This window comes from Grampus griseus (genome assembly GCF_964374135.1).
Source record: "Grampus griseus genome assembly, chromosome: 16".
In the NCBI taxonomy this organism is placed as follows: Eukaryota; Metazoa; Chordata; class Mammalia; order Artiodactyla; family Delphinidae; genus Grampus; species Grampus griseus.
Genome location: NC_139010.1, coordinates 6749696 through 6775111, shown reverse-complemented (window position 1 = coordinate 6775111; position 25416 = coordinate 6749696). Strand labels below are relative to the sequence as shown.

The following is a 25416-nucleotide window of genomic DNA, read 5'->3' as shown; positions in this document are numbered from 1 at the left end:
TGCCGTGGAGCGGCTGGGCCCGTGAGCCATGGCCGCTGAGCCTGCGCGTCCGGAGCCTGTGCTCTGCAACGGGAGAGGCCACAACAGTGAGAGGCCCGCGTACCGCAAAAAAAAAAAAAAAGCGCTACATGAGTGGCTTCAGGGAATTTAGTAGAAGTGATAAATCTAGACCCTCTTCACTGAAGGAATTTGAAAACTTTCCTTTCTCAGCAATGAGGAAACCCTCCTTAAAGTACTTCCTGAAGGCAGAGCTCGATTTGGTTACAAGCCAGGGCAACATCTTCCTGACAAGGCTAACAACTGGCGTTTGCTCTCCTCTACTGACTGGAGGCTTCCGGTTCTGCAGGATTTACAGACACGAACCTGGAGATTCCAAAGTGTCCTTTACCAGGGGTTCATATTTCAGACAAGATCTTCGAGGTCACAGACTTTCTCATTCCTTCTTTCCTTTTGCTACCAGTTGTGGAAGTACTCTGAGTGGACCAAACCATGGTGCTTCTGCTTCCGTTGCAGAAAGGCAGTCAGTGATACTGAGATGGTTACTATCTTAAAATATCCATTGAGAGAAAAAGGGGAAATACCACCTTTGTCAGGAAAATCAGTGGCAGTTGCAAAGATCTGGCATGTAAATGAGAATCAGGAAGTAACAAGAAAAATTCCATTGACCCCATGTCCACTATAGCCTATGAGTTGAGTTAGTAAGACACTTGAGGCTTTCTTTTACTCATTGTTTCACTTTCTGAAGAACACTTCCTGCACTTACATCCACTACGTGCCTATATTACTTACCTGCTAGAAGATAACTGCACAACTATAATAGATTATCGCTAACAGTGAGCATACGCTTCAACGTGGGAAGATGTGGGAGAGAAAAACATAAAAACTACTTTTGAAACAATGTCATAAGGGCAATAAATAAAATAATCTATATTTATCGAGCACTTATTATATGTTTGGTCCTGAGCTAAAAACCTAACATGGATTATTTCATCGATTCTTCACAATCAATTTCTGAGATAGGTACCATTACCATAGTTACTCTGCCTATGAGAGAACTAAGGCTCACAGGAGTAAAACTTGTCCAAGATCACACAAGTAGTGAGAGGCAGAGCTGGGATGAGAACCTAGGTCTAACTCCAAAGCTTAGTCTTATAACCAGGATGCTGTACTACTTTCCATGCGGTAGGAAGTTATAAGCCAAATATCATGGGTTCTCCAGAAGGAGCAACTAATTAGGGCAGTAAAGGGAAGAGTAGCAGGAAAAACTTTGAACTACTTTTTAATTCCATTTTATTTCTTCTACTGACGTATTATTTATGCCTCTTTTTTTTTAAAGTCATTGCAATTATATTAAGAATATAAAACTTAAATTCGGTAGAATCTACCTTCAAATTATATTATACCATTGCTTGTCTAGTGTAAGGAATTTCAGCAGTTTCCTCCCTGGCATCCTTGGTGTTATTGTCATATACGTTATTTTAACATATGCTAAAAACACATAATACGCTGTTACTATTTTTGCTTTAGAGCAGAATTGCTCTTCTAGGGCATTTGAAAATAAGACAAAATGATTTATTGTCACCTTTCCTTTCTGATGCTCTATTTCTTTGTGTAGATCCAAATTTCCAACCTGTATCGTCTTTCTTCTGCCTGAACTTCCTGAACAATTTCTGTAGTATAGGTGTACTGTCAATGAATTCTGTCAGTTTTGTTTGCCCAAGAAAGTATTTCTCTCTCATTTTTGAAAGATATTTTCACTGGGTCTAGAATTCTATATTGACAGTTCCTGCCCCCTCCCCCTTTTAAAACTTTAAAAATGTCTCTCCATCACCTTCTGGCTTACAGAAAGTCTTCTGTAATTTTACTTTTGTTCTTCTCTGTGTAATGTGCCTTTTGGGGGGCTGCCTTCAAGATTTTCTCTTTGTCTTTAGTAATCTGATTATTATATGCCTAGTGATGGGTAGGTTTTGTTCTTGTTGTTTGTTTGTTTATTCAATTGTTTGTTGGGGTATTTATCTTCCTTGGTGTTAACTGACCTTCTTGAGTCTGTGGCTTGGTGTCTGTCATTATTTTGGAAATTTCTTGCCCATTTTATCTTCAAACACTTCTTTGTCCTGTCCTCTCTTTCTAAGGTTCAAAATATACATACGTTAGTTTGATATTGTTATATATCTCTTGGATACTCAATAATGTTTTCTTTTTAAAATTCACTCAGTTTTATCTTTGTGTTTCAGTTTAGGTCATTTTTCTTGATCTGTCTTCAAGTTCATTAATCCTTTCCTCAACTGTGTTAGTATGACAAGCCTGCTGAAAACATTCTGTATCTCTCTTGTGTGTTTTCCATTTCTATCATTTCCATTTGAGTCTTTCTTTTATACTTTCCACCTCTCTGCTGAAATTTTCCATCTAATCTTTCATATTGTGTACCTGTTCCATTAGAGCCCATAACATATGAATCAAAGTTATTTTAATTTCTGTCAGATAGTTCCAACATGTGTTTCATATCTGAGTCTAGCTCTGATTGTTGCTTTGTCTTTTAGGAGTCTTTTTTTCCTTGCCTTTTCATATGCCTCATAATGTTTTGTTGAAAGCTGGACTTCTTGTGGAGGGCCATAGAGTATAAAGCAAATAGCATTTATGCCTGGAACCAGGCATGCCTTTCCTTCTGCTAGATTTTCAGTGCAGGGTTTGCGTTAATATAGTTAGGAGATGGGTCAGGTTGGGGGTTTGTTATTGCCATGGTTACCCTCAGGGTACCACAGACTTCAAAACTTCTGAAGGGATACCTTGTGTTTAGGTTGGGAGTTGGTTTCCAGAGCAATGTCTGCTCAGTGCTCAGCTCTACGCCCATGCTGCTCCTCACTGTGTCTCTTCACATGTGCTTGTGCCTTTCCTGTCCCTCTCCTATCAGCATCTGGTTTTACTTTTCACTTGAAACTTGTTAGCTTTGTGGCAGGGGGAGAAGGTGGAAGGGGAGGACGTTCTCTGTTTTCTAATTAAACCTCAGTCTTAGGTCTTCACCCTGTCCCTGTGTCCTTCTCAGTTCTTCTCATCCCCCTCCAGCTGCAGTTGGGTCCAGCAGGTACTCCTGCCCCTTCCTCAGGAGTGGGGTTTTTGTTGCTGTTGTGTCGTTCCCTTTCCCCAGCTGCAGTGAGTCTTCACCAGTGCCCGGGAGATGACAGTGTTTGCTGACCTTTCCTCTGTAGACTGAAATATGTGTCCCGTAAGAGAGGTCTGGGGAAAGGGTGTAGCAGAGTTTTGTGCTCCTCCGTGTGTCTGCTGTTTGCTTCCTTCAGGTCTGTACCACATCAGACACTTCCTTAGGGTTCCCTCCGACCTTTTCTGTGAGCACCCAGGGGAGTGCATGGGGAGAAAGAGCCTGCAATTTCTATAGCCCCCAGGGGGCTTCCTGGTGTCCTACGAGCCCACACTTGACAATCACCAAAATTCATCAGCTCTTTTGGACAAACTCTTCCTACCAGTTTCTGGTGACGTCTGCCCCAGGTGAGGGAGTGCTTACCTCCTTTCTCCCTGAAGGTGCTTGTCTGTCCTTAGATTGTGAGCCAGCTGGTTTCTCTACAGCCCAGTTCTCCAATGGGTTAAAAAAGCAGTCATGAATTTGAAGTTTGTCTGGCTTTTTCTCATTGTAAGAGTGGGAAGAATGCTCTTTTCAGCTTTCTGTGTCCAAGAGGAGAAACCAGAAGCTCTTTGAACTACTTTTAAATTTTACATGAAATTTTGGTAAATTTGGTATATTAGAACGTTTTGATGGCAAGTGACAAAAGCTCAACTTAAAGTTGGACTACGTTGCTTTACGTAACTGGGATGCCTGAGAGTAGATCTCATTTGAGATGGGGCCATACCCAGAGCAAACTACCTTTTCGTACTCTCTCTTTCCTACTTATTTTTGCCTGATTTTGCTTGGGGTCATTCTCCATACAAGGAACAAGATAGCTCCCAGGAGCCCCACCTTCATATAGCAATGCTGATGGAATTAACATCCTGTACCTGTTGTCTGTATCACGAACTGTGCTTACCCCTGCATCGGTTATCATGGACAGAGGGAGATGTCGTGACCGTCCCAGTGTAGACCATGTGCCCACCCAGTGATCAAAGTCAGGGGAGTACACTGTGTTAACAGCCACTGCACTGGCTTTCTATGATCTCTTAGATAAGTGTGTGGAGTTTTCTTCAGCAATGGTTTTAAATTAATTTTTGCAGCCTAGATGTCTATCAGTAGTATAATGATTCAATAGATTGGCCAAACAATGGAATATTATGCAGTTAATTAGATGTGAGGGAGAGCAATTTATACCAACACTGAACAATGCCCATGATCTATGAAATAGAAAAATCAAGTTTCAGAACACTATATATTGCTAATTCAATTTAAATAAAAAAGACATACACACACTCGCATGTATGTATTGCACAGGTGCATGTGCAGAAAATTCCAAGTCCTGGAAGTTAGGTCAGAATGAGGTGGGTTACAAGAACTTTCACTTTACAATTTAAGCAATTCTGAAGTATTTGGTGTTTTTAAAGTGAGTTTGTATTATTATATTCGTATAAAAATCAATAAATTTAAAAAGTTCAGGTGCTTAAAGCAGAGAGCTACTGTTATTTGGAACACCACTGTATGAACCACCTTATTTCTATGTGTATTAGATGGATGAAATGTTTTTGCAAGTATAAAGTCTCAGGAGAGTACATGAGGTAGATATCCAGGAGGTGTGGGAGGGATGGGATATCCGATCAGGAGGACCTTCAGAGAAGATGGAGAAAAAGCTGCTTCGTAGCTACAGATATCAGCATTATATGTTTCTCTTACTAAAATGCTACATGGGTAAAAGCAGCAGCATGATAGGAGGCTTATGAACTTGGCTGTCATACGCTCTTCCTAAAAACTGCATTTGTCACCCTTACGGTTATAATGAATCTTCAAGAGGGAAGAAGCCCCCAAAAACAGAATCTAGAAAGCTGCCTTTTCCCCATAGGGAAGAGAAAGCTAAACAAAAGCCAAAACAAAGATGGGAGACTATCCTACATACAGTAATTGGATGAAAGGTAACATAAGGAATTTAGAGGGGACTAAGGAGCTGAAAAGGAAGGCAGAATGTGTATATTAACTGTATTGTTTCTACCACTTCACTCCAGGCTCCATTTGAGCAAGATACTTGAACAAAAGGTAACCCTCTCTCCCTGGTTACTTTTATTATCTCCTGTTTCTTCTTTGTTGAAGTCCACCCTTGCCTCCTTCCCCAGTGACCCGCCTCCCAACACACCTGAGCCAGTACCCCTCTGTCTACCACAAGCAGAAACACACACACAGATGCAGCATTAAATTTAATTCCCAATTCTCAGGGGTCTTGACAAGATTTTTACTTTTGTGCATTTCTACCTCTTGGTAGATTGTAAAGTTTAAATGTGCATTGGTGACTTCATTTGCATTTATGGATACCCTCATTAGTGGTTATGAAATATGAACCTAACTAATATTTTCTGTCATGTTCTCCTCGGGGTCTGAATTTGTTTTGCTGCGTAAAGCTGGCTAATCAAAGAATCAGGCCTGTTGCTTTTCCCTTTATTAGCTGTGCATTCATCTGCCTGAGTAGCCTATACCTGCTGAGTACACTCATCCCTGTTTCTCTTCTTAGTTATTAAGTGCAATTATCCAAATTGCACTTCACAGGTGATACCTTATTATCCCAGGTTCCTTTCTCTTTCCTTAGATTTTAGTCTCCCTTAATGGTTCTATTTTCACTTTTCTGTTGTAGGTTAATCAGATTCATCTTGCTTGATACATCTTGCCTGAATAATCCTGAAATTTTACATTTTACTATTAAATATGGTGTTTACTTCAATATAGCACTGCTACCTTTTAGCAGTGTAAGAAGAGCTTTTATATTACTAGGTCGCGAGGGATTTTTATGAGTGAGTGCTGAATTTTATGAGTGAGTGCCTCATTCCTGCATCAGTTGAGCATCATATGGTCTTCCTTTTTTTTACTTTCTTATTTTTGTGAATTGCATTGACATTTTTTCTAATAAACCATTATATGATGAACCACATTTGGTCATGATATATTTTTATATATTTGTAGATCCATTTCATAAATATTTTATTGAGGAGTTCTGCACTTACATTAATAGATCAGAATGTCTATATTTTCTTTTCTGACAATATTCATTTTTTGTAATAAAAAATTGACTGCCAATATAAACTGTGAAGGTTTTCTAAGATGCACATTTTAAGGCTATGTCTTTTACTCTACAAATTGCTTTAGCTGAGTCCCACAGGTTGTGATTGGTATTACTTGCTTTTCATTATCTTTCGTTTTAAAGCATTTCCTAATTTTGATTATCATTTATTCTTAGTTAATTCAGTGTCGTTTTTGTTGTTATTATATCTGAGTGCAAAGTTTGTGGTTGCTGCTGCTATTGTTATTTTGCTGTCTTTTTATTATTGTCTTCTAACTTAATTGCAAAGCAATTTGCATGATATCAATTCTTAGCATCAGTTAAGACTTCTTTTTAGTTTACTAAGTCATCAATTCTTGTAAATGTCCATATGCTTGAAAGTTACATTCTTTCTCTTTTGGTTGGCTACAAGGTTCTAATACACATATCTCTTAGATAAAGCTTGTTAATTCTGTTGGTCAAATATTTTATATCTTTATTAATCTATAGTCTAACCAAACCATCATTTTTCTGAGATGCCTGTCTTAAAATCTCCCCCTATGATGTCGATTTGTTAATCTTCCCTTGTAATTCTGTCCATTTTTACTTTAGATATTTTGAGACTTATGGTCAAGTACATACATTCCAATTATTTTATCTTCTGGTGACTCTTTACTTTCATCATTAGGTACTGCTTTTTATCCTTTTTCGGTAAAATTCTATTTTGTCTAATATTAATATAGGTAAGCAAGCTTTCTTTTGATTAAGATTTATCTGCTATATATTCTTTTCATTCTGTTACCTAACACTTCCTAAGTCATTTTAATATTTCTTATAAAAGCATTTAGCACAATTTTTCTTTTTAATACAGACTGAGAATCTCTACATTTTAATAGACAAACTGTATCCATTTGCGTTACTCTGATTACTGATATGTTTATACCTTTTTCTATCATTGTATTTTGCTTTCTATTTACAATGCTTTTTCTTTGTCCCCCCACCCCTTCTTTTTTGCCTTCTATTGAATTGAATACATTTTATTTGATCTCTTCTTTCCCTCTCGTACTTTGGAAATCGAGTATTGTATTTCTAGTCCTTTAGTGCAATGAATCTCAAGGTGTGGTCCCCAGAGGAAGCGTCGTCAGCATCACCTGGGAGGTTATTCCTGGCCTCCATCCTAAACTTACTGAATCAGAACCTCCGCAGGTAGGAACCAGAATCTTTTCTTTACAAGCTCTCCAGGTGATTCTGATGCACATTAAAGTTTGAAAACTTTAGTGATTTAGTGGTTACTCAAATTATTAATAAGCACATTTGATTAGCATATGAAGTTCTTTAAATGCAGTTTTGTTCTTTTCTTTTCGGCATTTAATGGGAGGTCTACATATTCTGGTTGTGGAAGTGTCCCTGAAGACGATTTATACAAGAAAGTTTTGTCATCCTTCACTACTTTTAATATTAGTCTCTCAATTTTGTGTTCCTGCTCTTTTGGAATAGTCTACATTTAAACTCCACTCCCCTACGTTACAATGGCTTTGGCACGTTGTGGATGATAGATTTTTATCTACTCTACACCAGGCAGAAGGAAAACTTTTGTGATTTCTCCCAGCTCTGGTAGGTGGGCCGTTTCTAATTCACACTTTGGTGGGCATCGCTGCCCTTCAAGTCCATTAAAATCCAAGTCCTCAGCTCCTGCAGCCCATATTCATGCCTATGTCCTCTTGGGGTCATCATGGTGTCAGTTCAGACTTAGCATTCTCATTTAAAATTCCCTCTTTGGTTTTGACTGTTAGAGATTTTCCCTTCTTTGGAATTCAAATATTAATTATATTTTCTTACAATTTTTTAGATTATTTATGTTATTTTTACAGTGGGATGGTAGCCTTTCTGCATTACCATGCTCCCTGAAGCCCATCAATACTTTGCTAAACAGTGTGTTATATAACAGGCTCCCAACACACATTGTGTATTGAGATAGAATCCATTTCTCACCTTCTGAAATACGATTGTGTAACCACTGCCTGAATACGTTTATTTAACTTATACAATTCTAACTCATATTGTCAGCCCCATTTGAGAATATTTATGTTTTAAAGCTAATATCCCCAAATTTATCAGCTTTGCTGTTATCAGCCAGTTATTCTATGAAAGTAGTGCTCTCCCTTCCCTAAAAAGTGGTATCCCACTTTTGAAATGTCACTAGCTTTACTTTTTCCATTCCTTCTTGAACATTTTTTTTACTCCCCAAATCCCTAGCTGTGCATCGAAATGTCTGATAGTTTTCCCCAATTCTGTTGTTCCTACCTTTCAATCCCTCAGCTGGGCTCCCACCTGAATTCATCGTCTTGTTCCCCCTTGAACCTGCAAACGTCTTCGCATCTGTTTACCTCCTTTCCAAGCACTCTGGTCCCTGCTCCCTCAGCGTTCTCTCTCGTTTTGAACTCAATTTACCTTTAATCCAACAGCCAGTCTCTGGGACTCCTTTCAGCCTTGCCTGCCTCTTCAAGTTCGAACACTGATAATCACAAGTTGCATATTTTTCCGAGAAAAAAAAAAAAAAAACTCACTGACTTTGACAACAAAATGCAAAAAAAAAAAAAAAAAAGTGGCAAATGATAGAGCTAATCTGGGAGACTATTGAGGCTGGAGCAATAGGATAAAAGGTAGTGATTGGGATTGGGGGGGGAAATTACAATTTAATCAAATGGAATAGCATATGGGCAGCTCCCTAAGATAATGCCCAATATAAGAGCATTCAATAAATGGTGAGTTATTTCATTGGGGCAGGAGGGAGGAAGTCCCCAGAGAAAAGCTGGCCTGTGCTTTCTTTCAGAATGTATCAATATTAGCAAGGAAATGTGTTAGGGTCATCCTTATTGGGTGACACTTCTGTTAAGATAGTTTGTGAATTTATGCAAATTGCATTTCCTACCTAGAGCAGAGATACAACAGCATGTCTAGGCCTGATTGAAAAGATATTTCTAAAAAGGGTTATTTGAAGTGAGAGTATTTATGTTGTCTTTCTTTGGGAAACAGCCAGAATTATTCCACTGTGAGTTCCTGTCGTCTTTTCTGAGTGTTTTCAGTGAAAAAGACCCCAATGATTTTCTTTTCTCATATAGTCATACTTGGGTAGTTGGGGAAGTTTTTTATGCTTTAATAGGCATATTAAAGCATAAAGTGCTGAGATTTAAGATCTTAGCAGCAGAACATTAGGAATGAGTTAAGCTTCAAAAAAACAGAGACCTCGAACTGTCTAAAGAGATGCAAGTTCATAGCTAATGGAAATGAATTTCTATTTAAAGTACTTCAATGTGTACATGTCAATCCCAAACTCACACACTGCTATATATAAAACAGATAACCTACAAGGACCTACTGTATAGCACAGGGAACTCTGCACAGTACTCTGTAATAACCTAAATGGGAAAAGAATTTGAAAAAGAATAGATACATGTATCTGTATAGCTGATTCACTTTGCTGTACACCTGAAACTGTTACAACATTGCTAATCAATTCTACTCCAATATAAAATAAAAATTAAAAGTACTTCAGTGCAGTGCTATGCTGCACGTGGCAATGTTAGTGTTGTTTCCATTCGCTCATCTTAAATGTGTTATTAATTTACACACAATGGCCTAACATGGTACAGAAAGCGCCTCCTGTAATGCTTCTCATTAATGATCAATATTTAAGCTTCCTTTTGTGCTTAGACATCAATTTTTGGATACCCACAAATTTTTCATTTTTTTTTTCATCTGACTTAGCCATAGAAGAGAAGGAAGACGTGTAAAGGGAAAATCTGAAGTTGAGTCTTTTAACGTGGCGCACACCTCCCCCCACTTTTAGGAATAAAATAGGTCAGCCATGTCAATCTTCTTGGAGGCATCCATTCTTAAGAAGCACAGGTAACCCAGCAGCCTGCCTTGTTGAGACAACTTGAATGTCACTGGGCTTGTTGGGCGGTGTCATCTTTCATTCGTTGGGCGTTTGTACTGAAAAGGGCATTCAGGGACAGGTCATAGCCCTCCATCACTGTGTACCTGGAGAAGAGGTCCCCGATAGTGACATCCGGCAGCTCCGATTTGTCACCTTCTCACTTGTGACCCTGCCCCGTTGCTGTCAGCAGGAAGGTGTAGGTAGAGGAGGCCTTTCCTCAGCTGCTTCCTGCTGCTGTCCTTCCAGGAAGGCTCCTGGCCTCAAGGAGACATGGTAAGGTTGGGAGGTAGAAATGTCTATCACCAGGCAGAGAACCAGGAATTTCAACCTCTGGGTTTAGGGGCCAGTGACTCACGGTGTGCCCTAAGCAGCCCACTTAGCCTCTCTGAGTCTGGTTTCCTCCTCTGAAAAATAAGAGGTCCTGGATTTAGTTAAGTTTCAGTTGCTTAGAGGAGGGGCCCTAGAATTTCCTGATTGCGAGCAAATACATCCTCAAAATAAGATATCCACCTGCCCTAACATGTATTTATGAAACTCCGCACTTGACAAAGATGAAGTCACTTAATCCTCAAAATGACAGTGTGGGGAGGATCTATCATCAGCCCCGTGATAGGTGCCAGCTGGGATTGAAACCCAGGCAGCGTGCCCTCAGACCCATGCTCTGTGCTGTGTTGACATCTGACACATCCCCAGCACATCCTTTTTCTGGTGGGCTTCCTGGAGGATCATTAAATTACTGAGTTGTGGAGGAATCATTGGTATGTAAAGAACTAGCATTTGGGAGATCTGGCTTCAGTGATTAAGAACAGCAGAGTCTGTTTGACGAGCTACATATTGAACATCTTTCACAAAGCTTGTATCTTATTCTTCACAATGTTCATAAACAAACAAAAACGGAGGCCAAGAGAGACATAGGAAAAGAGCAAAGATACCGGGGGCCTTGGCTGCAATTAGAGCATGAGAGCACATGTGTCTGATTACTGGTTTTGCTTATGTGTAAATACAAGTCGCTGTGCTAAGCAAAAAATAATTGTAATATATTCATTTACTCATAATGCAGCAAAGTTGAACTTGTTAGTGCTCTAAACTTTCAGATGAGGCTTTCCCTGGGGCTGCCTGTCTGACTGTAGTTGCGATGCCTGGACCGACTTATCGGCTTTTCCAGGAGGCGGCTTAAAAGCCTCCTAGGATATAGTCATACACTGAAAACCCAACAGGAGTAACTTTCCACAACCCATGATTCATTTTCAGGGCAACTAGGGGGTCATAAATCACATAAGATCATCTTGCTTATGCTTGGCAATTTTCACCTAGGCATGAGTCACAGGACTAATTCTTAATAAGCAGACTAAGAATTCTTAGCAGTGTTGTGACTAGAATATTTCAAATCCAGAGGCATTTGCCTGATGGAGTTGGGTTAGGGCATAAAGGAGCAAGTTAATACAAAAGAGTCCACCCCCACTTCTCAGGACTTCTGCTTTCCATGGAATCTAGAGTCACGTGTTTGAACGTCTTCTGTTTTGTAATTAGCTTGCTGCTCCTCTGGTTGAATTAATGGTGCGAATGAATGGAAATGATATTGACCTTTAAAGGAAATCATATCTTTTAAGAGAAGTGAGTCAAGAGTTTGAGTCCAGGGCTTCCCTGGTGGCGCAGTGGTTGAGAGTCCGCCTGCCGATCCAGGGGACGCGGGTTCGTGCCCCGGTCCGGGAAGATCCCACATGCCGCGGAGTGGCTGGGCCCGTGAGCCATGGCCGCTGGGCCTGCGCGTCCGGAGCCTGTGCTCCGCAACGGGAGAGGCCGCGATAGTGAGAGGCCCGCGTACTGCAAAAAAAAAAAAAAAGAGTTTGAGTCTGTGTTAGGCCTGTCTGCCCAAGTCACCTATGGACTGGTGGGAAATAAGGTGGTAGGGAATGATTTTTCTAAATTTTTATTTTATATTGGAGTAGAGTTGATTAACAATGTTGTGTTAGTTTCAGGTGTACAGCAAAATTATTCAGTTATACAGATACATGTATCTATTCTTTTTCAGATTCTTTTCCCATTTAGGTTATTACAGAATATTGGGCAGAGTTCCCTGTGCTCTACAGTAGGTCCTTGTTGGTTATCTATTTCATATATAGTGGTGTGTATATGTCAGTCCCAAACTCCCAATTTATCCCTCCCCCACAACTTTCCCCTTTGGTAACCATAAGTTTGTTTTCTAAGTCTGTGAGCCTGTTTCTGTTTTGTAAATAAGTTCATTTGTATCATTTTTTAAAATTCTACATATAAGAGATATTATATGATATTTGTTTCCCTGTCTGACTTACTTCATGTAGTATGAACATCTCTAGGTCCATCTGTGTTGCTGCAAATGACATTATTTCACTCTTTTTTATGGCTGAGTAATATTTTTTACATATATATATATATATATATATATATATATACACACACACACACACACACCCCCCACACCTTTATCCATTCATCTATCCATGGACATTTAGGTTGCTTCCATGTCTTGGCTGTTGTAAACAGTGCTGCTATGAACATTGGGGTACCTGTATCCTTTCAAACCATGGTTTGGGAGAGGACTAATCTTTATGTGAACCTAAGAGATACAGCCTCAAGCTGACATAAGAGAGTAAACTGCTCTTCTCTCAACTGTCAGCATCTCAAAAGCACTGGCAGCTGTGGAGTCCCATCCAGATCCAGGGTTCAAGAAGCTTAAACCAACCGCAGGATTAAAACCGAAGTGGCCTTTTTGAAAGAACTCAGAAGCCAGTTGAAATCAGGTCTCTGGTGGGTGTCAGTGAGATAGAGGGAAGAAAGTGAAAAGGTACTGGGAAAAAAACCATTTGTTTTTCTTTCCCAGAATTCACATTCCTTCGCAGTTCTTCTGGTCCGATCACATCATCTTCCTCCATTTCACCCCCTCTTTTTTTTTTTTTTTATACTCCCTTCATCCTCCCTACTGTCTCTATTTCTTTCCTCTCCCTCTCACTCTCTCCTCTTTCTCTTTTTCTCTGTCCCCCTTCCCTTCCCTTCTCTCTGCCTCCGATTCTTCCCTGCTAGGTTTGTGACTAGGGTCCCCAGAGGACACATCTAGACCCCAGGCTTCTATACACAACCAGATGCCAGTCACTTCTTAAGAACTCCAAGTTAAAAAAAAAAAAAGAACTCCAAGTTTGCTGTGCCTTTGAGAGAACATTTATCCTTGGTTCATCTTCTGTAGCCAGTCCAAGGATGTTTACAGTTATTCTCCAAACCCAGGATATGGATGAGAATGTGGTGAGACAAGAATAGTGAGAGGAAGACTTGGAGCGGATCCTAATCAGCCTCATTTTCCCCTCATGACACTTCCATGAAACAGTTCAGGATAACCTCACCTTTTGTTCCAAACTTACAAGACTGACCTTTCACTGAAAGGCTAAGTTACCTTGGTTCCTTGAACCGTTCCTCAGTGGTCCCGTTTTCCAGCCTTTGTCTTTTTTCATTGTGGTCTTCTGATGTTCTGTGTAACACCTACTGAGCCTAATTAAGAATTCTATCTTTTTCTCTTTTCACATCATGGCTCTGGTGAATGTATTTCACTGTCTCGTATGCTAACCAGCCTAGGAACAAACATATCATGCCATTTGAAGTTTCCGTTATTATGAAATATTACTCAGCCATAAAAAAGAATGAAATAATACCATTTGCAGCAACATGGATGGACCTAGAGATTATCATACTAAGTGAAGTAAGTCAGACAGAGAAAGACAAATATTATATGGTATCGCTTATATGTGGAATCTAAAAAAAAAATGATACAAATGAACTTATTTACAAAACAGAAATAGACTCACAGACATAGAAAACAAACTTGTGTTTACCAAAGGAAAGGTGAAGGGATAACAGGTAGGAGATTGGGATTGACATATACACACTACTATATATAAAATAGATAACTAATAAGGACCTACTGTACAGCACAGGGAACTCTACTCAATATTCTGTAATAACCTATATAGGAAAAGAATCTGAAAAAGAGTGGATATATGTATAACTGAATCACTTTAAACTGTACACCTGAAACTAACACAACTTTGTAAAACAACTATGTTTCAATAAAAAAAAAAATGAGGTCTCCATTATGGATGAAGAGTGAATGTCAAGTTCCGAAAGCTTGTTGGTAGGATACTTCCTGACTGCGTCTAGCAGTGACAGCTGTAGAATTTCACATCTGGGGTCCATCAGTCACTTCTCTCCACAAAGCAGGGGTCTACAGCCGGGGACCCTCTCCATCCTCCTTGGCACATTCATAGTCTGGATCTCCAGCGCAAACCACTGAGCATGTTTCCCCTCATGTTCATCCTTAGGCCACATAAGGTCTCTTCTCTCCACGCACTACTTCTCTCCAGAACTCAGCTTTCTCCTGTGCAGGCTTGTCTAGCAAATGCAACGGCTCCCATATCCTATCTTGGCTTCTAAAGCGCTTTGTAACTTGCAATGTTACAAAGCGGTATGGGGCGATTTTCTCCAGCAAGAGTGGCTGAAGAGGAAAACTGAAATCCATACACAAAAACTTGAACGATGTCCATCGCGATGGGGTTTTGTATGAATCTCCTGAAAGACCCAATATAAAGAAGGAAGGACCAAGCTGTGAGTGTTCCTCTAAGAAACACCATATTTCTGGGCTGAAATCATTAACCTGGTGAAATTAACCACACAACATTACTTCTGATCATCTTGTTGCTGTTTGAAAATATCCTTAAACAGCTGCCTTGCTTATGGGACGAAGGAAGGTACGAGTAAGAGGACAAGCAATAGTCTCATTGCCCCTTCCTAACTTTAATGCAGGCACTTTGACTGTGACCCAGCTGTCACTGTGGTGGTCCTCACTGATGAATCTCTGTCTCTTCTTTTGCTTTCAGCTCGGGGACCTGCTTCACAAGCTACAGTTCGTCATGACCTACATGGCTCCCTGGCAGATGGCTTGGGGTTCCTCATTTCACGTGTTTGCTCAGCTCTTTGCAATTCCTCGTATCCTTTCTGCTTCTGTTTTCACCTCCGAGCTGAGATTCACATCTTACCGATGCAAGCTTTTCACTGAACTCTGGCAGTAAAAGGGTTTTAAAGTCTTTAAGATCACATCTTAATGGGGACCCGGGGAGGCACTGTGGATTCCCTTTAGGTACTTAGCCTTCAAAGACATTTCTTAATTCGGAACTCGTCCTGTTTCTTAATGCATATTCAGGCATGGCTTGATTTCTTCTGATTTTTCCGTTTCCCATGACCAGATCTCCGTTAAGATATCATGTCTTTTAAATGGAAAGTCACCGCTTAAATGATTTGGTTGACTTGTGCAAAATAGTGCAAACTGATTTGCTGTTATCAGACTTTGTGGATAGGATTGATATATTATTATCGATCATATAACATTATATTATAATATAGTTTGGTTATCTTATACTTAAGGAATGTTTAAAAACCCAGAATTGGGCACAAACAGAATTACGCAAATATTTTTGAAGACAAAAAAAAAATTTATGGTTTTGTTATCATTAGCCAAGGAGCCTAATTTTATCATTTGTAGTTTTGTTTGGTTTCTTTGTCTATTTTGAAGTGTTTCCATAAAGATAATTAGTTTTAATTTACTTCAAAACAACTTGACATCCTCCTTCTAAAGATCACTTTGACACAGATAGCTAAATTGTATGTGCGTGTGTGTCTGCATGATGTGTTTGGAGAGAGGGAGAAAGAGAAAAATCAAGAATACTTTTGAAGAGAGAGAGATTAAACAGAAATATTCTTTTTTTTTCTTTTTTAATTTTTGGCCGCATTGGGTTTTGGTTGCTGCGCGCGGGCTTTCTCTAGTTGTGGCGAGCGGGAGCTACTCTTCGTTGCGGTGCGCGGGCTTCTCGTCGCGGTGGCTTCTCTTGTTGCGGAGCCCGGGCTCTAGGCACGCGGGCTTCAGTAGTTGTGGCACGTGGGCTCAGTAGCTATGGCTTGCAGGCTCTAGAGCACAGGCTCAGTAGTTGTGGTGCACGGGCTTAGTTGCTCTGCGGCATGTGGGATCTTCCCGGACCAGGGCTCAAACCTGTGTGCCCTGCATTGGCAGGCGGATTCTTAACCACTGCACCACCAGGGAAGTCCCCCCAGTGAATTTATACTTTCTGAATTTGTATTTCTCGAGATGTGGTTCAGGGACTCCTTAGATCAGAATCCCTGGAGGAGCTTGTTTAAAAAAGTAGATTCCTGGGGTCAGCACATACTTTTAAAATCACATTTCGCGGGGAGGACCCTGGAATGTCCATCTGCACAAGCCTTTCTGGGATTCTCATCCACTGATGTGTGTGAAGCGCAGTTCTTGGCTGGCATCCACTGGGGGTGCTGTGAGCCGATTTTAATGGCCAAACAGAGCTTTCTTTCCTGAAGGTTGCATAAGGCTCCTGAAGACAGTTCTTAAGGAACCCCTGGGTCTCAACTTTGGGTACAGGGATAGAAACAGACATGGGATATTCATTGTGATAATACATTCTAGATTTTTTTAAAATGCTGTCCTTCCAACTTATTTTTTTTTAAATTATTAAGCATACCCAGAGCTGTCCTCACAACGCATTGTTCCGTGTTCCTATTCTTAGACCTGCACTGATATTTGTAAAGTGTTTCACGGTTATGTGGAGGAACAGGATCAGGAAAAATGATCACAAAAGCGTGAGCTTGCGTATCACCCCTTTCCTATAACGTTTTCTAGAATGCCAGTCATTTTAGTTTTTCTAAACGGAATCCCTTAAAACAGAGCGAGATGAAAGAGTGAGGGGATTTTTATTTATTTCTGGTGTGTGTCTCGGGTATCCTGTCTAGAATTTAAATCCTGTTTATTAGATGAAAATGATGAGATGGGTGTAAATTTGCAGTTGAGGAGTTGCACTAAGAACTTAAAACTTGAAGTGGTGGTTCCCAATTTTATTCTAACTTTGGTCTCACATAGATCTGTAGCGTTTCTTGTGGCCCCTTTATGCCTTGTTGGATGAGTCCGGTAATACTAATTACTCCTGTAGTTCCGTAGCCGAATTAAAACTGTTCTGGAAGCTGTAACTTTCAATTACCTGACCTTTATGTGCGTCGAGGGGTCACACACAAGCACATAGTATCTGGCGCTTAATATCTCCGCTAAGGATAAAGGCAGCACTGGGGTCCATCTCAGACTGAACACAGCGGGCGTTAAATCTAAGCACTTTCGCGATGGACGGACTGGTTCTCGTGAGAAATTGAACACATCTGAGATGCAGGCTTTATTGGGCATTTAGTTTTAGAATACAGTCGATCCCAGTGCTTTGTGCCTAAAACTGTTCCCGTCAGTGAAACCCACCTCCTGCCTCTGCTAAGTTATAGACCCTTCGAGCTGGCTGTGGAGCCTGACCACTGCAGTTGTGTGATGGCTTCCAGGGCTTCCAGCGCCCCTACCCCATCACCCAGAGACACTTTCCCATCCTGCATCAGTTGTGAAGGTAGCTATTTGCTATGTGGGGCCCAACAGCATACCGTGCAGAATGTAATGAGCTCGTTTAAGAAACCAGATATAGGGGCTTCCCTGGTGGCGCAGTGGTTGAGAGTCCGCCTGCCGATGCAGGGGACGTGGGTTCGTGCCCCGGTCCGGGAAGATCCCACATGCCGCGGAGCGGCTGGGCCCGTGAGCCATGGCCGCTGAGCCTGCGTGTCCGGAGCCTGTGCTCCGCAACGGGAGAGGCCACAACAGTGAGAGGCCCGCGTACCACAAAAAAAAAAAAAAAAAAAAGAAACCAGATATATATGCCATCAAGACAAGGCCATCAGGTTCCTAAATGCCAGCCCTGGATCTTGACTAATTTTGAAATGTTAATGAGTTTATCACTCTATTAAGAAGCTGTGGGTTCCATCCTGGCTTTGAGAAGGGGCTAATTTGCTCCATTTTGGAATTGAATTAACTTTCAGGCCAGCGGGGCCCTGTTTATTAAATTGCTTTTTCCAGTCCTAGCATGTTTTCTCCCTCGGTAGCCTCTGTCAGTTTCTGAGCTTGTAACCTCCAGGGAAAGATAGGCATGCCCACCCTTTTAATATGTGTAGAGACCATGCAACACCATTGTTTTCTAATAATTAGACAGACTTAGCTGTATTAGCTCTGTTAAATGTGCGTATTGGAAAGGCCGCTCTCTATTTGGTATATCCTTTCGAGCTTCCAGTTATTTTTTTTTAAGTATTAACGTTGATATTTTCATTTTAAGTGTACTCAGGTAAACTTGAAGCTTTTTAAGGAGTCACCGTCTAGCCCTTTGGCCCACCTCTTGGCTCTCAAAAAGTAAAGAAGGCTGCATGTTTCTCGGGACTGCCTTAGCCATTACAGTCACGATCTTGCGTATTTCCCCAAGAGCGCTATATTCCTTTTCTGATCTCCCCTAAATAAGCTAACCTTTGAGGCCATCTGTTCACTTCTGCCCTACCTCTGACCTGTGAAGCTTCATTTCCTTTCCTCCCAAATTTGAACTTCATTTACAGGCTAGCAGTATTTTCCTCGTTTCTTAATTTCTGGATAACTGTTTCTGGCATTTAAAAAACGGATAACGTAATCTTTGGGGAAACGCTTAGAACCCAAAAGAACGGCAGTGCCGGCCCACGCAGCCTCCTACCCAGCCCCAGTTCCACTTAACTTTGTCCTGGATCTTCTGCAAACCCCACAGTGCCCCCTGTCACCTTCCCCTCACCCAACACCCTCCTCAGGAATCTCCCCTGTGACCCCGCTCTGCTTTCTCAGGTGTTTTCAGTACCTTCCTTCGATGGCATCTCCCATGAAGTTCTTTTTTTCTTCCTGTGACAAGGGGAATAGTTACATTGGTATGTTCTGTGGCAGAGGTATTTCGATCCTTCCAGCTTCCCGATGAAGAAGAAACTGTTGGGTGATGATAGATGTCACAGTAGCTCCTTATTCTGGAGTTCTGCATCTGAACCCAGGTCAAAATAAAAGGAATCGGAGTGAAATTGTAGCACAATCGAGATCGTTTTGATACCCAGACAGTTCAACACTATTAATGGAGGATGTGTTATTTCACTTCTGAAGAGGTTTGGAAATAAATAGCAAATGGAAAAAAGAATGACACAGCTGCCCCTGAAGGAAAACGCTGAGCTTGAATCTATGCAAGTGCACTGGGAAGTGCCTGCAGACAAGCAAGGCTCCCTCCCTTCTTTGCGGTTACATGGAAGTGGGGCTGTGAGGGTCCCTATCACATAACTAGGCCCTGCCACTGATAATATGGGAAAGCCCTTCCGTGCTCTGGTAGGTAATGAAACACAGAATCTTCCTATCTGTGACAGACATTTAGGCATTTCTTACTTTCTGCCAGAACTTTTGAAACATGGGCTAAAAAACAAGACCTCCATCTGTGCAGCCACGTCCCCTTCCAGGTGGGAAAATCAGCCTTGTAGGAGATCAGGTCAGACCTGCAGCAGAACCCTCCCAGCCCTCACCCTGAAGGACAAGGAACCATGTGCATATGTAAAACCTGGGCTGTCTGGCCCCCCGCTGACCTCTGCCACCTCTGGTTTTAACAAATCAAAGGCCCCGTGATTGACAGCCGGGAGAAGTTCTCCAACGATGGAGTGAGACTGGGGAGGGACCAGCCCTTCTGGCACCTCCCCCAGATTTCCAGAGATCAATTAGTTGGGCTTAAGCCCAAAGTGAGGGCCATACTAATTTTTATATTGAACAATTACATTTCTGATCAGAGTGTGTGAAACTGAGGCATGCCAAGAAGTGGGAAACCCGTACCGAGTGCCAGGGTGGTGGCTTAGCCTACGGCATGCTGGGACGTGAGTACACATTTTAAGCTTATAAACCAGACATGAGTTGAATCGAGCCATTGGTGTTCAGTGTATGATAAAAAAGATACATATTTTTGAATAGTGGGAAAAGATTCTTTGAGGAATAGAGATGCTATCTTCCCAAACAATGCTATTTATTTACTTTCCAAGTGTAATTTACTTTTAATTATTTATAAAGCTGCTTGATACCTTAGTGAATGTACCACAGTATGTTTGGTTCAGCTAACAATATCTCAGTAAAAAGAAACTGTTTTTTTCAAATCTTAGATATTAAATCTTTGCCACGAATCATGCTGAGACTGCTGGGATTTTTATGAGAATCATTTGGTTTTCATGGGGGTGAAATGAGACCTAGCAGGATATTATTGAAAGTTTTATATTTCCAAATATGTACATAGAGAGATCACGGGTAGGCCCTTCTTTCTTTCCTTGGTGAGAAAATGGCTTTCATATAAACTAGTCAAAATCGCAAATACTATGTGGAAGAATAATCATGAACACTTCTTTTTTTTCCTTAACTCAAAATCCTCAGATTCCGCCATGCTTTTCTTTCAGGCGTTTGCCACGTCGATCTTTTCTACTCCACTGAGCCCGTTTCTTGGGAGTGTCATTTTTATCACATCGTATGTCAGGCCAGTGAAATTCTGGGAGAAAAACTACAAGTAAGATCCTAAAATCGTTGCTGACTTGCTTTCCTAGGATTCATGTTCAGGATGCTCCTTGACCTTTTCTATGAAAAGTCCAGGCTTCATGCTTTGCCCTCCTGTGGGGCAGCCCTAGCAAACTCCCTCCACCCACCCAGTTATCCACTCAGCACGGGGGCTTCCAGGCTCTGGACCAAGCCTGACCGATGGCAAATTTGCAGTCAGGTACTAGTCTAGGTTTCACCAGTTGTGAAGGAAAGTGAGATATCACCACCCACTCTCAGCAGTTGCCCTCAGAGAGGTTGTCTCAGGAGCCGAGGTGAGATTACCCCTGGGGGGCACGGCTCCCTTCTGTGGGCCTTTGAAATATACATGTCATGTACAAGTGTACCTGCGTCGCAGCTCAACACAGGAGAGCATACCATTTTTTCTGAGCATCATTAAACTTGTAGAAGATGATTTCTGCACTCTGTCTTGACTGTTTAGACCAGTCAGTCATGAATTTCCTCAAGCAAACAGTGATGGAGCGAGGGCAGTGATTTTTTCAGGAGTGGTGGGGAGGGAGGAGTGATGGGTAACTGAGTAACTTTCAAGAGTTGTTAATGATTTGTCGGGGGAGGGCCTGAGAACAGCCAGAGGAGGAGGTGGGGCGGGCCAGCCTGTCTCCAGCTGGGATCGTCTTCCGTTGCAGATCTCATCTGCCCTAATTTACTAGCCATATCTGGGCTATTGTGTCCAAGCCCTAATCCATCTTCTGTAACGTGTCTACCTTTTCTGCCGCTCTGCCACTTTACAATGCGCCCTTCACGTCTCACAGAGGCCAGCGTTAAGTTAGGAGATCTGTGTGGTTAGATGGTTTATGTGCACGGAAGATGCACGTCCTTCTGGGGCAGGTGGTAGGGCGTCGTGATGAAAACACAGCCTGGGCCGCCAGCCTGCCTGGGCTCACACCTCGCCTCCCCCCTCGATGCTGGTGACCTCAAGGCCTCTCTCCTCTTCTGTAAAATGGGGGCAAAGGAATAAGGCCTACTTCACAGCCTTGTGGGGAGAATACGAGTTAATAGACCTAAAGCACCTAGAACAAAGTAAGCATCATGCTGGCCTGCGCTGGTGGGATTCTTCTCTGACTGCCCTGCCTGGAAACCCTGTCCCCACCTGACCCATGCTAACAGGTATCCCATCCCCAGGACCTCACATTTATGGGTCCTGGGGAAATCCAACCAAACCGGAGCACCCCAAGGTAAGCCAGTGCTGGGAGACCACCAAGAGGTGGGGAAGGCCCCTTGTGTGTCCCACGGATTCCTCATCTTTTAAGAGAGGTGGGCTTTTTGCTCTACGAGTGAAGCCGTCTTGAAATATGCACGTAAACAAGAGTCCTCTTTGGCATTTGTCTAAAGAGATGCGGTGCGTATTTACAGAGTCAGAAGGAAAAGAAAACCACCAGCGCTGGCTTGTCTTTATGCTTTTTAAGGAGAAAACAATTTGGGGGAACCTTTGTGGAGCTCTTAAAAATCGCACTTCTGGAAAGTGCAAACGCTTGTGAATAAGAAGTGTGGCAATCTCATGTGCTTTTAACTATGCAAGAAAGTGCAAGATATTTTAAACGTGCTCTGTAACACAAAAGATTTCTTTTTGTCTCCTATTCTCAGAGAAGTTAGGAACCAGTTTTTTTGGCGGGCGGGGGGGGGAGAAGTTGATAAGCAAATCGCATCCCCTTTGAGCTGGAGGGGGTGTGAAGCTTCCCCAGTAGAAAGGGGAATGGAGAAATCTTTGTGAGACGCTTTTACTGAGGGGAGACATCCTAACGCCTGTGCAACGCAAGTTTGGGATTTTCTTATTTAGCCTCCTCCCCGCCGAGATTCAGCTACCTGCTCGGCACCGTACCCCGAGGTCTGAATTGTCAGTTTACGTGGGTTACTTATAAGTCTGGGCTACTGGAGTGTTTCCTTATTCAGTCTCACAAAGAATTGGTGATGTTGTGATCCATTCTTTCCCCCAGTGTAGCACTCCGTTGCATGTCGGGGCTTTGGTCGGCTGTGCTAGGATGAGAAGGGGACAGCAGAGGCTGTGGCAACGCATAAGGACATCCTGCCTTTCCTAGGTCTCTCTGAAGGAGCCAAGGTGGGGAAAATGTTCAGTCCCACTGAGGGGTGGGGAGAGACGCTGATGCCGAACGCAGCCAGCTGGAAGCCTCTTGTCAACTTGTGTTTAAGCTCAGAATACAGAGCCCTGTGATCATCTGCTTAAACGATCAGTGATGGGGCTTCCCTGGTGGCGCAGTGGTTGAGAGTCTGCCTGCCAGTGTAGGGGACACGGGTTCGTGCCCCAGTCCGGGAGGATCCCACATGCCGCGGAGCGGCTGGGCCCGTGAGCCATGGCCGCTGAGCCTGCGCGTCCGGAGCCTGTGCTCTGCAACGGAAGAGGCCACAACAGTGAGAGGCCCACGTACCGCCAAAAAAAAAAAAAAAAAGATCAGTGATGGAATTCAGGACAGTAAGAGTGGTGGGTACCAGGAAAGGAAATGGCAGGAAATCTCATCTGGATCCCTGCAAGCCCTCTGGAAAGCCCATTCTCTGTATCTGAAACTGTTGGTTTTTATTTCAAACACTAATGACTTTTCCTGTTCTTATTTGTGAGTGTCTCTGTAGCTGCTCCTACCATTTCTTTTCAGTCCGATACAGAGAAGCAGTTGTTAGGGTAATTGAGTGTTTACTCGCCGTCCCACCACTGACTGAGAGATATTCTCCCCTCTCACGACAGTGACCACGATCTGCCAGTGGGTGCCATGGTCGCCAGCCCCACCCTGGGGGTGTGATGAGGGGGCACTTGCCATCCCCTCTCCTGGCCTCCTCTTCCTTTCCACCCCTGCTCCTTCACTTTCCAGTCCTTTGATTTTTCTTCCAAACCTCCTAAGCTGCCTTTGGTTTTTGCAAGTCTCCAGCGAGCCCTGTACCGTAACGGAACCGTTTTCATACTCTATGGAACCGATAAGTAAATCACCAGCTACCTGGTGACTCTGGCCCGTCTGTTTTCCCCAGCCTGGGCTGTCTTGAAATCTGCAGACTTTTTGTCCTCCAACGCCACTCCTCACTGGGGGCTGGTGACAAACGTATCCTCTGCCCACCTAACTAACCTGCTCCCTGGTTGATTCCGCAGACACAGCACCAGGTCCCACTGTCTCAGAAGCCCGCGGTGGGACACTGCTGCCTGGGCGACAAGGAGACGTACCTCAGAGCCCAGCACTGATGTAAATGCTCTATCTACCTTGTCCAATATGGGAGCCCTCCCAGCGCTTGGGACAGGGCTAGTGTGGCTGAGGTTTTAATTCTATTGAATTTTAATTCACTTACATTTAAGTAGCCGCATGTGACTCGAGGCTATCATATAGGAGCACAAATATAGACCCACCTCACCTGAGTCCTAATCTCCCACAGTACTATTTCATACATCGCATATTGTGCAGTTTTCATTCCCAGCCCGCCCTCGGCTGTGCCCTTCTCACCGAGTGCCCTTCCCTCCCCCACTCCCTCCACTTCCACCCACCCACACACAGACTCACAAAGAGGGGTATCATATTCCACCTCCTGATGGATGAATGGAAGGTTCAGGAAGCACTTGTCGGATGAGAGGTACTGTAGTGGTCACCTTTGGAAGATAAATTTGCTCTGTGACCATCAGTACATTGTACCAAGGATTGGTGTGGACTGACTCTACCTCCAAGCCTGGACTTGTTTTTATTCATCTTTGTGTCCCTACGGGGTCACGCACACAGAAAATGTTCTGTAACTATTTCTTAAATGAATTAAATCCAACAATATTATGTAAAAGGGAAAGGAAATCGTAATCTGGATTTCATTCACTACCGTCAGGCTGTGCACTATTAAACTGTTCTTAACTAAGAAGGTCTTTAAAATTGGTCTTGATGAGTCCTGCCTGCTGTCTCCATTTAACTTATAGGCAGCAATAGCAAATGCACTATAATAACAGTGCCTGGTGTTTATAAATCCCCTTATGTCAGAGTATTTTTTTTTAACATCTTTATTGGAGTATAATTGCTTTACATGGTTGTGTTAGTTTCTGCTGTATAACAAACTGAATCAGCTAGACATATACCTCTATCCCCATATCCCCTCCCTCTTGCATCTCCCTCCCACCCTCCCTATCCCACCCCTCTAGGTGGTCACAAAGCACCGAGCTGATCTCCCTGTGCTATGCGGCTGCTTCCCACTAGCTATCTATTTTACACTTGGTAGTGTATATATGTCCATGCTACTCTCTCAACTTCGTCCCGGTTTACCCTTCCTGTCCGCCGTGTCCTCAGGTCCATTCTCTCTGTCTGCGTCTTTATTCCTGTCCTGCCTCTAGGTGCTTCACAACCATTTTAGACTCCATATATATGTGTTAGCATACGGTATTTGTTTTTCTCTTTCTGACTTACTTCACTCTGTGTGACAGACTCTAGGTCCATCCACCTCACTACAAATAGCTCACTTTTGTTTCTTTTTATGGCTGAGTAATACTCCATTGTATATGTGTGCCACATCTTCTTTGTCCATTCATCTGTTGATGGACACTTAGGTTGCTTCCATGTCCTGGCTATTGTAAATAGTGCTGCAATGAACATTGTGGTACATGACTCTTTTTGAATTATGGTTTTCTCAGGGTATATGCCCAGTAGTGGGATTGCTGGGTCGTATGGTAGTTCTATATTTAGTTTTTAAAGGAACCTCCATACTGTTCTCCATAGTGACTATATCAATTTACATTCCCACCAACAGTGCAAGAGGGTTCCCTTTTCTCCACACCCTCTCCAGCATTTATTGTTTGT

At 42.4% G+C, this 25416-nt stretch overlaps 1 protein-coding gene across 2 annotated transcripts in view; it reads left to right on the top strand.

Moving 5' to 3' along the window:
* Nucleotides 1-25416, top strand: part of PCNX2 (pecanex 2) — a gene marked incomplete at its 5' end in the record, with an annotated part of 272510 nt that overhangs the window by 166397 nt on the left and 80697 nt on the right. For both annotated transcript variants that reach the window (XM_082673815.1, XM_082673816.1), the window contains 2 exons: nucleotides 15021-15129; nucleotides 20477-20606. In XM_082673815.1, the coding sequence (XP_082529941.1) occupies nucleotides 15021-15129; nucleotides 20477-20606 (239 nt within the window). The remainder of the gene's footprint in view (nucleotides 1-15020; nucleotides 15130-20476; nucleotides 20607-25416) is intronic.